The sequence below is a fragment of the Capricornis sumatraensis genome, chromosome 2 (genome assembly GCF_032405125.1).
Source record: "Capricornis sumatraensis isolate serow.1 chromosome 2, serow.2, whole genome shotgun sequence".
In the NCBI taxonomy this organism is placed as follows: Eukaryota; Metazoa; Chordata; class Mammalia; order Artiodactyla; family Bovidae; genus Capricornis; species Capricornis sumatraensis.
The window spans coordinates 125,003,236-125,017,543 of NC_091070.1; the positions used below are offsets into that span (position 1 = coordinate 125,003,236).

Here is a 14,308-nt window from a genome sequence, read left to right on the forward strand (position 1 = left end):
GTGTAAAATAGACAGCTAGTGGGAAGCTGCTATATAGCACAAGGAGCTCAGCCTTGTGCTCAGTGATGACCTAGATGGGTGGGATGGGGTGGGAGTGGGTGGGAAGGAGGTTCAAGAGGGAGGGGACATGAGTATATTTATAACTGATCCACTTTGTCATACAGCAGAAACCAACAATTGTAAAGTGATTATCCTCCAATTAGAAATAAAAATGAATTTAAAAAAAAGGAATAGAAAGGATGTATTTTGGCTAAGGCATGATGAGGGAAGGGGAGAATGAAGGCTGAGGGAAGAATCAGGAAGAACCAGATCATGCAATCTCCTGGACAGCTGATGCTCAGTGTAGAATTGATACTGAATGGAATAGGAAACAATAGAAAAGGCTTAAACAGGTAAGGTATAGGATTTGCCTGTCAGAGATCATGGCATCCAGTCCCATCATTTCATGACAAATAGATGGGGAAACAATGGAAACAGTGACACACTTTATTTTCTTGGACTCCAAAATCACTGCAGATGGTGACTGCAGCCATGAAATTAACAGACGCTTGCTCCTTGAAAGAAAAGCTATGACAAACCTAGACAGCGTATTAAAAAGCAGAGACATTACTTTGCCAACAAAGGTTTGTCTAGTCAAAGCTATGGTTTTTCCAGTAATCCTGTATGGGTGTGAGAGATGGACCATAAAGAAAGCTGAGCGCCGAAGAATGGATGCTTTCAAACTGTGTTGTTGGAGAAGACTCTTGAGTGTCCCTTGGACTGCAAGGAAATCAAACCAGTCCATCCTAAAGGAAATCAGTCCTGAATAATCATTGGAGGGACAGATGCTGAAGCTGAAGCTCCAATACTTTGGCCACCTGATACGAAGAACCCACTCATTAGAAAGGACCCTGATGCTGGGAAAGGTCGAAGGCATGAGAAAGGGACAACAGAGAAGGAGATGGTTGGATGGCATCACCAACTCAATGGACATGAGTTTGAGCAAGCTCTGGGAGTTGGTGGTAGACAAGAAAGGCTGGCATGCTGCAGTCCATGGGATTGCAAAGAGTAGGACATGACTGAGCAACTGAATTAAGTACTTAACTAGTAGGATTTGCTTGTACTTAAAAACGTCAATGACTGTTGTACAGAAAACAGACTATAACAAGGACCAAGACAGAACATGAACACCCGTTATGAAATTATCAATATTTATTTAGGATATCGGGAATTTATCCTTAACTTCCTTAATGTCTTCAAGTGTCAGATCTTATTCAGCCAAGTGCCCCTGCTCTAGAAGTCTGTTCTTGCTGACTGCTGGTCTGGGGAGTTTTTACTCTGATAGGGCATTTATTCATTTTCCCATCTCCCTTTTCACCCTTTCCAGTCCATCTACCCATCTATCCATCCTACAAATGTTTCTTGAGATGCTGCTATATGCCAAACCCAGTACCAAGCGTATAGTTTCTTTCTCAGAGACATGTAAAGTCTATTTATGGAGAGAGACAAATAAACATAACACATTATAATAAGGATTGTAATAGTGTAATGTGCAAAGCACAATAGGAAACCTTTAGCAAGTAGCCAGGTAAGAATAGGTGATATTTGAACAAGATACTAAAAGATAAATAGGAATTTGCCAAATAATAATCATAAAAGCTACTAGCTCTTTATTTTTTAAGAGGAATTTTTCAAGTTTTATTTCTGTATTTTAATTTTTGGCCACATCCTGCAGCATGTGGTAACTTAATTCCCCCACCATAGCTTGAACCCACACCCCCTACATTAGAAGGTGAAGTCTTAACCACGGGACCACTAGGGAAGTCCAAAAGCTACTCTTTCTTAAACTTAGCGGCTAAGCATTGTGCTCTGAACGTTATGTATGTTATCTCTCTTAATCTTTCTCCCAACCTAATAGGCTAGGTATTATAAACCTCATTTTATACACAAAGACATGGAAGAACAGAGATCGAAAAACATTCTCAAGTCTCAGTAACAGTCCTGGAAATCCTATGTCTGTAGGACTCCAAAGCTTATGTTTTTACCTATATAATTTCTCTGTTGTCTACAGATAGGAGTATGATTTTTGTTGAGGAATATTTTATAGGTATAGCTCTTCTGTTCCTGGGTACATATTTCCATAGTTATTTCATAAAAACATAGTATATTCAAATAGTTTTCATCACTAGCTATTTCAGCCATTGCTGATCTGCTCTTTTAAGATCTCTGCTTTCAGAGGAGGATTTCGGGCAAGAGAGCAACATATACAAGGCAGTGAGGCAAAGAAGAGCATTGGCGTATTTGAGGAAGACGAGGGATTTGGGGTGGAGTGGTTGAGGGTGCAGGAATAAGCTGCTGGCCAGGATGGGACTCAGGCAAGAGGGCATCATGCACCCTACTGTGATTTTGTCTTCCTCCTATGGGCAAACTCTGCAGTCAGGCCATTGGCTCTCTTTCTTTACAACCTGGAGAACTGGATCAGGTCCTGATTGATCTCAGCAACCGATCGGCAACCTAAAAAAAAAAAAAAGTAGTTTAAAAGCTCATTTCTCTGAAACCCCAGTCATCACCCCACCATGGGGACAGAAACAAGCCTTGACCCTTGTCCTCACCCTGATAAAATGTTACATATACAGAATTCATATCACATAATTCTGATTACATTGGGAATTGTTTTGTAAGCCTGTGGTTGCGTCCTCTTTTAAAACAGCCATGGCAAATTGGGATGGTAAAAAACTTAAAAGCAGTATTTCAGCCTTTTGAAAAGTCAGTTTGTGTGCAGAGAATACACCTGACTACTGAACCACCGGGGAAGCCCCTGGTGTTGATGATAGGTGACAGGAATGACAGGTGAGGGATGCATAAATAACTCATAAAATGAACTAAGTCAGCAGAAGCAGGAATTTGGAGCCAGAGGTGCTCTCATCAGAAGTGACAATGGTTTAGACAGCTCTGGGTTTCCACGGGGCAGACAGAATAGTGCAGCTTTGGAGAGGGTAGACTTCCTCAAGGAGCACAGAGATGCCAGAATAGAAACTGCTGATACACTGTAGTAGAAATAAATATTTAAACTATGCAAAAATGTCTCAGTAGTTGCATCAAAGTGTGTGATACCATTTTGAGACACTTTTAAGCATCTGTTCCCATTTAAGCCCTGGTGCTATTTGTATACTTGTTCTGCTTATCAGTATAAGCTCATCAGATGGAGTCTTGGTCCACATGGTACCAGGGACACTGCCTTGTTCTTGGTAGAGGTTCACTAAAGGTTTAACAATGAATTCATGATTACAATGCATTCCTGTTTTTTCATTACTGTAAATTAGGTGGATATTCACACTAAAACACTTTGGCTAAATTAAAACAAAGTGGGTAATTTTGAGCAATAAAACTCAAGAAGATTCAGCCCCTGTTGAATCTTCTCTTTTAGCCCCTGCCCCTTACAAGAGATGAGACTTAAGTGAGGTCTGTGCACACATGATTTGTATGTGCACAGTTTCATCTTCCAAGACAAACTGGGATTGTAATATTCCTATATACAGTTTTGGCATATGGTCTCACAATTAGGAAAAGATGATTTCTAAGCTTATTTTCATTTCACAATAGTGCAAATAGGGTACTCTTCTCAGGGCTGCGATGTCACAAGGTTACAGAGGAAAAATGTCACACATCTCCAGGAGGTTTAGGATAGAGAAGTCATACTGACTGATCACCTCCAGGGTGCTGGTTTTGTGTCAAGCATCTTACATGCATTGTGCAGGGAAGGGCTAATCTTGGACTGCAAGGAGATCCAACCAGCCCATCCTAAAGGAGATCAGTCCTGGGTGTTCATTGGAAGGACTGATGTTGAAGCTGAAACTCCAATACTTTGGCCACTTGATGCAAAGAGCTGACTCATTGGAAAAGACCCTGATGCTGGGAAAGATTGAGGGCAGGAGGAGAAGGGGCCGACAGAGGATGAGATGATTGGATGGCATCACTGACTCAATGGACATGGGTTTGGGTGGACTGTGGGAGTTGGTGATGGACAGGGAGGCCTGATGTGCTGCGGTTCATGGGGTTGCAAAGAGTCAAACTTGACTGAGCGACTGAACTGAATTGAACTGAATGTGAAACTCTGTGAGGTTTCACATTATGATTTTCTATTTGAGTGAGTTCCACCGAAAACACAGCCCTCCTCACCTGAGACCCCCTTCTCCCCAGGGATCAGCTTGGGGAGTCTTTCCTGCGGGACAGATACCCACAGAGAATGCTGAGGGGTGCCCTTCAGCCTGGGTTTTCTCTTCTTTCCCTTCTTCCCCAAACCCTCCTGCCCATCCCACATTCGGTTGTTGATTAGTCATTTTTCTCTGCATTTAAACAACACATTCTCATTGGAGAACAATTCGAAGGAAAGGAATATAAAAAGTTAGGCACAAAAGTATTCGTCATCCTGTTTTCTCTTTTTTTTTTTTTCCTGACCCCAATTAAAAAGAGTGCTCTCTACCCTTTGTTTCAGAAAAAGATTTTCCAGCCTCTATTTCCATTCCAATGGTTGTTAAGTATAAACTTTTGGTGGAATAAAAAAGCTTTGTTATTGTGAATCCCCCCACCAGGCTTCTGTTTTAAAAGTTCAGACATAACGTCACAAAGACAGGAGAAAATATTTGGGGGAGCAAGAGAAGTCACCTCAATCTCTTGGAACCTGCAGAACTCATAGATCTTTCCATCTCTCTCCCTCCCAAGGGCAAAAGACATCAACATGATATCTATTCACACTTGTGCCCTCCTTGCCCTCATGGGAGAGACTTAGTAACCTTGGGTTATTTATTGACTTATCTTCATAGGCATTGGCCCCAAATGGACAGTCCTGGTCCTTGATGCCTTAATCCACTCCCCAAGGTTTCCCTCCCCCCCCATTAATCTACTCAATTGAAAGGAACTGGCATTAATGCTGGTCTAAGTTTTCTAGCTTAAACTACTTAAGCCCAAAAGGCTGAGTTCACAGCCCCAGTGAACACTATGTAGCTTGGATGCTGAGTACAAGATACTTGTCTAAATAGCTGATGAAAACCAGACTAGGAAAGACCTGGACACCTTGCCTTGTGCCTGGCAGATGGCAGACACTTGGTAGCATCATCTGTGGAAATAAGTCAATGCCACAAAAATGGTCTTGACTCCACTTCAGAGCTCTTGATTCATTATTTTGTTACTTCTGGAGGAAGTTTCTGTTATTACCAAATTTTAGAGTTGAGGCCTGAATGGAGGTCTTATTTGGGTTTATCTTGTCTGCCTCTCATGTTACAATCTGTTACCATCTGCAGCAGACAAAGGCAAGCAGAGGCAGAGCTACCGGTGATTGACTTTGGGCAGGCCAATTTTCTAGGAGACAGCTCCAAGCGTTTTAGGGCATTTAACATCCTTGATCCCTGAGTACTGAACACCTCCAACACCAACCCTGCATCACTGTGCCAATGAGAAAAAAAGATAAGCCACCCCCACCCCCAAACCAAATGATTCGGAAGAAGGAAGTTCCCATCATTAGCAGAGAATCACTATTTCACAGGATCCCTGGATTCCAGCGATCACATGGATTTGCTGAACACATACAAGTTTTTCTGAGCACTGCTTTACAGTTACCTCATTTTTGCCTGATACCTGCCTGTGTGTAACTTTGAGACATTCAGGTCTGTCTTGCTGCCTGTGGTTACGCAGGATGATGTTTCTCCTTCTCTCTGTTCTGTCATCCTGCTTGCTTCCACCTCCCCAGTTCCTCCAAGCATTCCCTGTGACTTAATTTCTCTACTCTTCACAATCCATGAATCTTACTTAAAAGATCACCCCTAGAACTACATCTGACAAGTCTGATGGGATCTGAGCAGGCCAAAGTGAAATGGGACCCTCTTTACCACCATCTGAAATTGCATTTGCTTTTGTATCACATTCTGAGTTTGTGCTTGACTGGCTCAGATGGTAGAGAATCTGCCTGCAATGCAGGAGACCCAGGCTCAATCCCTGGGTCAAGAAGATCCCTTGGAGAAGGAAATGGTGCCCACTCCAATGCTCTTGCCTGGGAAATCCCATGAACAGAGGAACCTGGCGGGTTTACAGTCCAGGCAGTCACGAAGAGTCAGACACGACTGAGCGACTAACACCTTCATTCCACTTTTGTCTCGGGCATTTCCTCTGTGCTCTCTCTGGGTTTGGGGGAGGCGAGTGAGAAGGAAGGGCCTGAGCTTCTCTTCTTTAGACAGCCTGCTTTCAGCTCTGAGGTAGGAAAAGCATGGTAAAAACTTACCTGTCAGCGTCATGGAAGTGTGGAATTCATTTTTTAAAATGTCCAAAACTTCCTTAACACCATGTTCACCCTGCTCACAAGACAGAGAAAGGAGGAAACACAAAGCGGCGTGAAGGAACATCCAGATCACAGGCTGAGTTTCAATACTAAGTGCGGGGACTTCCCTGGTGGTCCAGGGGTGAAGACTCCATGCTGTCAACGCAGGGGCCTGGGTTTCATCCTTGGTCAGGAAACTAGATCCCATACGCCTTGACTAAGAGTTCGTGTGCCTCCACTAAAGAACCCATATGCCACAACAAAACTGAAGATTCTGCGTGACGCAACTGAGAGCTGGCACAGCAAAGTAAATAAGCATTAAAAAATATTTCTAAGTGAGCTCAGAGCTGCGGTGGGGAGGATGGGGGCTATCTGTGAAATTTGAACTATGTTGGGAATTAGAGGAAAAAGGTGGGGCTGAGAGCTCTTGAAAATTTACAACATGCTATGGAAGAAGTGTGGAGGGGCAGGTGAGGTGTCACTGCCCTTCAGGATCTGTGGCACCTCCAAAAACTGGTTACACTTGGAGGTGAAACCACAGAAGCACATGGAAACAAATGAGAAGTGGGGTGCCTTCCGGTTGGTTTTCATTTTACCACTCTCACCTTGCAGGCAAGACCCCACAGGATGGGTCTCCCCACAAAAACGCACTTAGCCCCGAGGGCTAGAGCCTTCAGCACATCGTTGCCAGTCCAGATCCCACCATCCAGGTACACTTCAACCTTCCCTTTCACAGCGGCCACCACTTCTGTCAGGGCATCGATCTGAAAGCAAGAGACAAGTGTGGCTCAGAGACTTCCCTCTGGACTCTCAGGGCGTCACGGGACGGCACTGCCCCCCAGGTTTGGCCGGCTCCAGGAGGTCTAAGCTGGGGGCAACGCCTCGTGGTTCTACGCTTGAGGCTGCAGGTGCTGTCAAAGCAGGGTAGCTACGTTTCCAAGGCCCAGGGACTCTTTCCAGGCTACCCTCTCCTGCCATTTCCTGCTCCAACAGAGTTCAGGTGTTTACAACTTGGAAGAAATTCTTGGTATCTCTTAACATCCCCACGGGGGCATTTTCCATTTGTAGTGTTCGATTTTGTGTGCTGAGTCACTCACTTGTGTCTGACTCTTTTCTGCCCCATGACTGTAGCCCTCCAGGCTCCTCTGTCCAGGGGATTTTCCAGGCAAGAATACTGGAGCAGGTTGCCATGCCCTCCTCCAGGGGATCTTCCCAATCCAGGGACTGAACCCAGGTTTCTTGTTTCCCCTGCATTGGCAGGGAGATTCTTCAGCACTAGTGCCGCCTGTTCTTTCTATTTCATTTTATTTTTTACAAACATTTTATATTGGGGTATAGCCAATTAGCAATGTGATAGTTTCAAGGAGACAGCAAAAGGATTCAGGCATACATATACATGTATCCATTCACCCCCAAACTCCCCTCCCATCCAGGCTGCACACAACATTTTAATGTTCTTCTTTTTAAAGGACATTTTGACTTTTGATTCTCTTCCACCTTCTCTGCTTCTAAGGCGGCACAATTAGAAATGTTCTCCATTGCTAAGGCCCTAAGTCTTTTTGGCCAAACAAATGTGATCAACCGTGACCCTAGTGTCTGAACCACAGCCTGTTCCATATAACTGGGCTGTAACTTATTCCTGACACAACACATCTGAGCAACTTGTTCCTGACTCCCTTACGAGTTATCTGAGACGTGGGAGAGAAAGACAGCGGTGACATTGTAAGAGCAGGGTTGAAGCCTTAGAAAGACAAAACAAAAACACCTGATCACACTCGCTGCCACCGGATCTTTTCTCCCACCTTTTCTCTTTCATTCCCAGCTGTGTGGTCAACAGCCCTGTGGACTTAAGGTGTCCCAGACAGAGCTATGTTCCTGAGTACTTTCAAGTCTGTAAGGAGGGGTGAGGGCAGAGTCTGGGGGGAGGGTCCTGCAGGAAACGTTTCTGGAACTGCCTCAGGGCTCCTGTTCTGTCTCTTTGAGGAATGACTGAAAAGGAGTAGAATCTGCAACGGAAGGAGTCGATTGAATTCTGCCTGAATATCCTTTGGTGAGACCGAGCAGAGTATGAAATCAGGGAGGAAAGAGGTTTGTAGTTTCCAAGTGGGTGGGGGAGAATTGAACATTTTGTTAACCTACATGTAAAGACTGGAGGGAATGTGCATCTAAATCAGGGTATTTTTACAGTCCCACCATGGTATTATGAGAAACATTTCTACAAAAGGCTCGATAGCTGTGGCACTTGGGCTTAGTTGGTCTGTGGCCTGTGGGATCTTCCTGATCCAGGGATCGAAGCTGTCTCCTGTATTGGCATGCTGTGCGAAAGAAAGAAATGTACTTGTGCAAACTCTTCTGCCCTGTGCACTTAGTTGCTCAGTCGTGTCCAACTCTTTGCAACCCCATAAACTGCACCCTGCCAGCCTCCTCTGCCCATGGGGATTCTCCAAGCAAGTATCCTGGAATGGGTAGCCATGCCCTCCTCCAGGGGATTTTCCCAACGCAGGGATTCAACCCAGGTCTCCCACATTGCAAGGGGATTCCTTACTGTCTGGGCTGCCAGGAAAGCCCTTCTAGTGAGCCATATTGGACGATGGAACTGACAGTAGTTTAAGAAGCACGATAGGGGGTGAATTTCAGCCTAGGGTTCATGCAGTATGGCTTGAGAGTTAACGTTTGATAAGCCACAACAGGGCATTCATTAGAGCCTTCTGGGGCCAAAGCTAGCTTTCCCCTGGTTCTGGAAGGAAGCACAGGAGTGTTAGATATGGGACATTACAGAGATGGACTATCACTGAGACAGTCACACCCCTCACAAGGAGGGACTGGGTAGAGAAGAGTGAGCAACTTACCCCAGGCACAAAATTTAAAGGGTGTCAAAAATATAAATAATATTTGAATACAACGTTTACAAAAATCAAATGGCAAACTTTGACCTGCAAAGCTGGGGGCTTGTTTTTATAAATAAAACTTTATTGGAACCAGCGCCAGGGTTACAGTGAAATGAGTGAGGCAATGTTATGCAAGTGCAGGATCAGATCCTATCTTTATTAAAACTGTTGCTATTCACTGTGGGTTTTTCTGCATTAATTTTCATTTTTCAAACAGTGCATGAAACTATTATTCCTAATTCAGTTTTTTTGGCATCTTCTTGAATTTTGAGCCAAGGGTGGGTCTCTCACTAGCCTCCCACTAATCTTGGTACTGTCCCTGGATGATCTTGGGTTTGGCTATTAGGTCAGATGGCTTGGGAGAACAGTGTGTTGATCAGTGTGATGGGGCAGAAGAAACTCTTTTTGTTCTGGTACCTTCCTTCATCACTGCTCATTCTTTATTGAGGAAGTGCAATGGGAAAATTAGTGGGCTACTGATCCCCACTCCTCTCTAAGAATTCCGTGAGGGAGCAAGACTAGCTAAACTGATTAATGAGAGACAGCTGATTATATAATGTTTTATTAGAGTTATTTCAAAAGTCAGTATTCTACCCTGTTTGCTGCTGGTTGGTGAGGGGCTCTTTGCTTTCTGTTCTCATTGTCAGCACAGTTGGGTCAGGTCAGGACATGCTATGCTCTGCACCCTCTATTCTGTCAATTACTGGATGCGTGAGAGATAGCTTTATGGGTATCCTTGAAGGACTTGGGTGAGAGAGCTCAGCGCATGTTCTGAAGACCTGCTACTGCTAAGTCACTTCAGTCGTGTCCGACTCTATGTGACCCCATAGATGGCAGCCCACCAGGCTCCCTCGTCCCTGGGATTCTCCAGGCAAGAACACTGGAGTGGCTTGCCATTTCCTTCTCCAATGTACGAAAGTGAAAAGTGAAAGTGAAGTCGCTCAGTCATGTCCGACCCGTAGCGACCCCATGGACTGCAGCCCACCAGGCTCCTCCATCCATGGGATTTTCCAGGCAAGAGTACTGGAGTGGGGTGCCATTGCCTTCTCTGTCTGAAGACCTACATTCTCCTAAAGTCTTAGGTCAAGAGTTGGAATGGGAAGTAGGAGGCTTGACCATTCCCTGTAGTTCAATCCATGCTTATTTGCTATGAGGTAGAACCTGGTAGAGAGGAGGAGGCCAGTGATTGGCATTTGAAACCTCCAAGTTTCATAAGCCTTGAAATGTATAAACTGGCTGGTGTAGCTTTTTCTATTTCCTGTAATTCTTTTTAAAGGAGAAATTGAGGATGTGCTAAAGATTTCAGGATGGTCACTGATGTATTGTTTAAAAGAGTGAACCCTTGGAAGCAATCCAGATGTTAAACAATAGGAAGTTGGTCATATAAATTGTCCATTCATACTATATACCATTAAAAAGAAAAGCGAATTTATTGAAGTAAAATGATGCTCTTGATATATTGATAAATGAAGAGAAGAAAATTGCACAATATCATATATAGTTTTCAAACCTAAAATGTTACATTTACATTAAGTTGATTACCAAATTATTGTCATTAATGACTTTTATCTTAATTCTTTTTGTTTAGGTATATTTTACAATTTACTTGCAGTGAATATGTCCTACTTAAAAGACAAAAAAAAAAAAAACAAACACAAAACCTTAAGAGGAAAAAAACTCACTTGCATTTCTCAGAATGAGTCAAGCAGCACAGAAGAATCCCTTGAAAAATACAAGCTATCAATCTCCATGAACATCAGTGAACTTCCTTTAAAAATTCTTTCCCTGCCTCCCTCCTTTTCATTTTCTTTCCCCAGAGTCCATCTCTAATGGACAAATTCATAATTTAGGGGAAAATTTAGACTGTCTTGGATTTTTAGCAAAGGATTCATAAGGCATTTTAAAGTTTTGCTGTGAAAGTTATTTATTAGCTTAAGTGAGGCACCATTTCTTCCTGGGATGTGTCATATGAGAAAATATTAGGTTCCAATCCATGCAGACAGGCAAGCTTCCAGCTGAATGCTTCTTCCAGAAGGCAGGTGACCTTTATGCCTTGGGAACAACTCTTCTATCAAATTTCACCTTAACCACTTATTAACTGTGTGAACTCACAAGTTACTTAACATCTCTACATCTTACACTATCCTCATCTGTTAAGTAGGGATAATAATGCAGGACTGTTGTGTGCTTTAGAGATGACATATGTTGAGTTTGTAAAAATAGCCTGGCACACACTAGACTATTATTAATGATTAGAAGTCCTCCATATATATATATATATACACATACACACATACACACATACACAGACATATAACCAACATAGTCGGTTAGGGAGAGGGGACCGAGCACCAAATATCACAGAGTGCCTTGCTGTGGACACACACGTACAAACGCATGTGCACACACACAGCACTTACAAACACACCCACTCTGAAGTCATTCTACTTACAGAAGCAGGAACCTCATCAAGCTGCCTCCCTCCATGGTTAGAAACGATGATGCCATGGACGTTGTGCTTCACAGCTAACTCTGCGTCCTCTTTTGTCAAGATCCCCTTAAGGATGATGGGCAATCGAGTCATGCTTTGAAACCAGGAGAGATCTTCCCAGCAGATGGATGGGTCAATTGGAGACATTTGGAAATAAGGCGTTACATTTCCCTGTGGGGAAAAAGAGAACCTTAAGCCTTGAATTTCTTTGAGACTCTCATTCCAAAGATGAGGCACATTTGAAAAGCTGCCATTTGTAAGCTTGAAAAGAGGAACCATACAAGCCAACACTACTTCTAGGTCCTTTCCAAACAAAACTTTTGTTAAAGAATTTCTACTCCCATTGTTTATTTGTTAACCATTACTTGTGTCCCTGCTCAATAATTTTGCTAAGACCTGGGAACACAAAAACAAATGAGACACAGTCCTTACTTTCAAAAAACCCCCCAAAATCTCAGAGTTCATTGAGATAGATGAGCAAAAACATTTATAGGCCCATGTGATTGTTGTGACTGAGATATGTACAAGGTAACCATAACTAAGCAAAACTTCAATAATCTTAAGTCAGATATTGTGTGCCTGCTCAATCATGTCGACTCTTTGTGACCCTCTGAACCATAGCCTGCCAGGCTCCTCTCTCCATGGAATTTCCCAGGCAAGAATACTGGAGTGGGTTGTCATTCCCTTTTCCAGTGGCTCTTCCCCATCCAAGTATCAAACTCACATCTCCTGTGTCTCCTGCATTGGCAGGCAGATTCTTTACCACTGAGTCATTTGGGAAGCCCAAGTCAAATATTACCCAATATTTATCTTGGCTCACCATGTGAATCAAATATCTATAGGCCTCAAGGTGTCCCTGGAGTCTGAGCTAAGATTCCAGAAACACTCAAGGCCAGTTTGTGGCTAAAGGGTAGAACCATTGAGTCACTTGGCTGGATATCACAGCTGCTCATTGGCTGAAAAGGCTGGTATCATTATTTCTAATGCAGTCAAGGGATTCCAACTTTACCACAGCTTTCTCTCTCTGGGACACTTCATCCCATTGGACTAAAGGATTTTAATGGAGGAAGTGCCTTTGTAGTCACCTTGTTCAAAAAACTACGCTGTGGCTCTCTGGTGCCCCATGGATGAGTTCCAGGTGTGCAGAGATATTGCTGCCCAGTTTTCAAGGCAGTCCTGCTCCATAGGCATTCACCTTGAATAGGAGCATCTTCTTCAGATGGTCCTTTTATCTATGTGTGATCTTTTTCTAAGTGTGCCATAAAGTAGAAAATGTTGGAAGGAACTTTTACTCTCCTGTCTCATGAAAAAAACAAAAACAAAAACAAAAACAAAAAACTGCTTTCCCTAGCTTTCTTGTTTCTTAACACCCAGCCCTGCCCAGAACACTTCTGGGGACAGACTGGCCAGCTCCAGAGGTGAGAACAATTTGTCTTATATTCTGCTTGTCTGGAAGTTCTGAGCAGTGGAACTCCATCTGCTTTTTGAACTGTGGCATCCCTAGTGCCTGGCACAGAACAGGTACAGAACAATGACTTCTTGAGGAAAGAGAGAAGAGAGGAAAGAGGGATGGAAATCTGCCTCCTGTTACACCTGCCCTCCCGGCTCTGGTATCTTTCCTACCATCTCAGGTGATCCGAGATCTTTCAACAATAAATTCTTCATCAAGTCCACTTGGTTTGTAAAGTCATGTCGTCTGTTGCCAGCTTTGGGTACGTCCACAGTGATGACCAGAGCTTTGAAACCCAGGGATTCCACCTTTTGGATCATCTGTTTGTTTATCTGCCGGTTTGGGTGCACATACAGTTGGAACCACCGCAGGCCCCTGGGGGCAGCTGCAACGATATCTTCAAGGCTACAGCTGGCATACGTGCTGGTGATGTAGCAGATACTGGCTGCTTGTGCAGCTGTAAAGCAAATGAGCTCAGGTTGGAGGACAGTGACATTCTGAACTGGGGTGAAATGCCCTATAAGTCTGTGTTCCCTCTGGCCAGCTTGCCTGTGAGTGAAGATAAAGCTTGACTTCATTCTTCTTCCCTATCAGGCAGGCATCAGAGGTATTTGATCAGACTGCCTGGGTCCTCCACTGTATAACTGGTCTTATAAACTCTGTATTCCATTAAAATATTTCAGGCTAGAGATGACATTGAGTCCCCAGAACCATTTCCCCAAACCATTTGAACATGTTGCAGCTTTCAGATTGGAAATGGACATCTTATGAACCCATTAATGAAGCAGAAAGGAACTAAAGAAGGCGAAGGTTGAGAACATAATTCCAAGGAGAAGACTGAGCTTTGCAGTAGAAAAAGCATGCTCTCTGGAGTTAGAAGAAAACTAGTTCTACCACTGCTTAGCTGTGTGGCCTTGAGTCTCTTTTTCTTTATCTGTAAAGGGGGAAAATGATAATATCACTCTTATAGGGTTGTTGCAAGATTAAATAGGATACCAGCTATGGAAATATTTTTTTTTAAAGCTATGATGTGAGGTACTGTACAAATGCTAGTAATAATGTTGTTGACGATGGTGACAATGATGATGATGGTGACAGTGATGTGCCAATTGCATCTTTCTCATTTCCCACTTTAATCATTTTCAGGGGATTCCCTAAGAGGTTAATGTCACTACCATTCTACAACTCAC

The 14,308-nt window shown here is 43.5% G+C and overlaps 1 protein-coding gene across 3 annotated transcripts in view; it reads right to left on the bottom strand.

Annotated features, from left to right (window-relative positions):
- Positions 1–2,051: 2,051 nt before the first annotated feature.
- The window catches only part of HAO2 (hydroxyacid oxidase 2), a 29,039-nt gene continuing 16,782 nt past the window's right edge, over positions 2,052–14,308 (bottom strand). For 2 of the 3 annotated variants that reach the window (XM_068964862.1, XM_068964861.1), the window contains exons 4-8: positions 13,292–13,575; positions 11,630–11,839; positions 6,895–7,053; positions 6,254–6,323; positions 2,052–2,493 (exon numbers count right to left, since the gene is read on the bottom strand). In XM_068964862.1, the coding sequence (XP_068820963.1) occupies positions 2,438–2,493; positions 6,254–6,323; positions 6,895–7,053; positions 11,630–11,839; positions 13,292–13,575 (779 nt within the window). In that variant the 3' untranslated portion in view covers positions 2,052–2,437. The remainder of the gene's footprint in view (positions 2,494–6,253; positions 6,324–6,894; positions 7,054–11,629; positions 11,840–13,291; positions 13,576–14,308) is intronic. The other variant, XM_068964863.1, reaches the window with a different exon arrangement.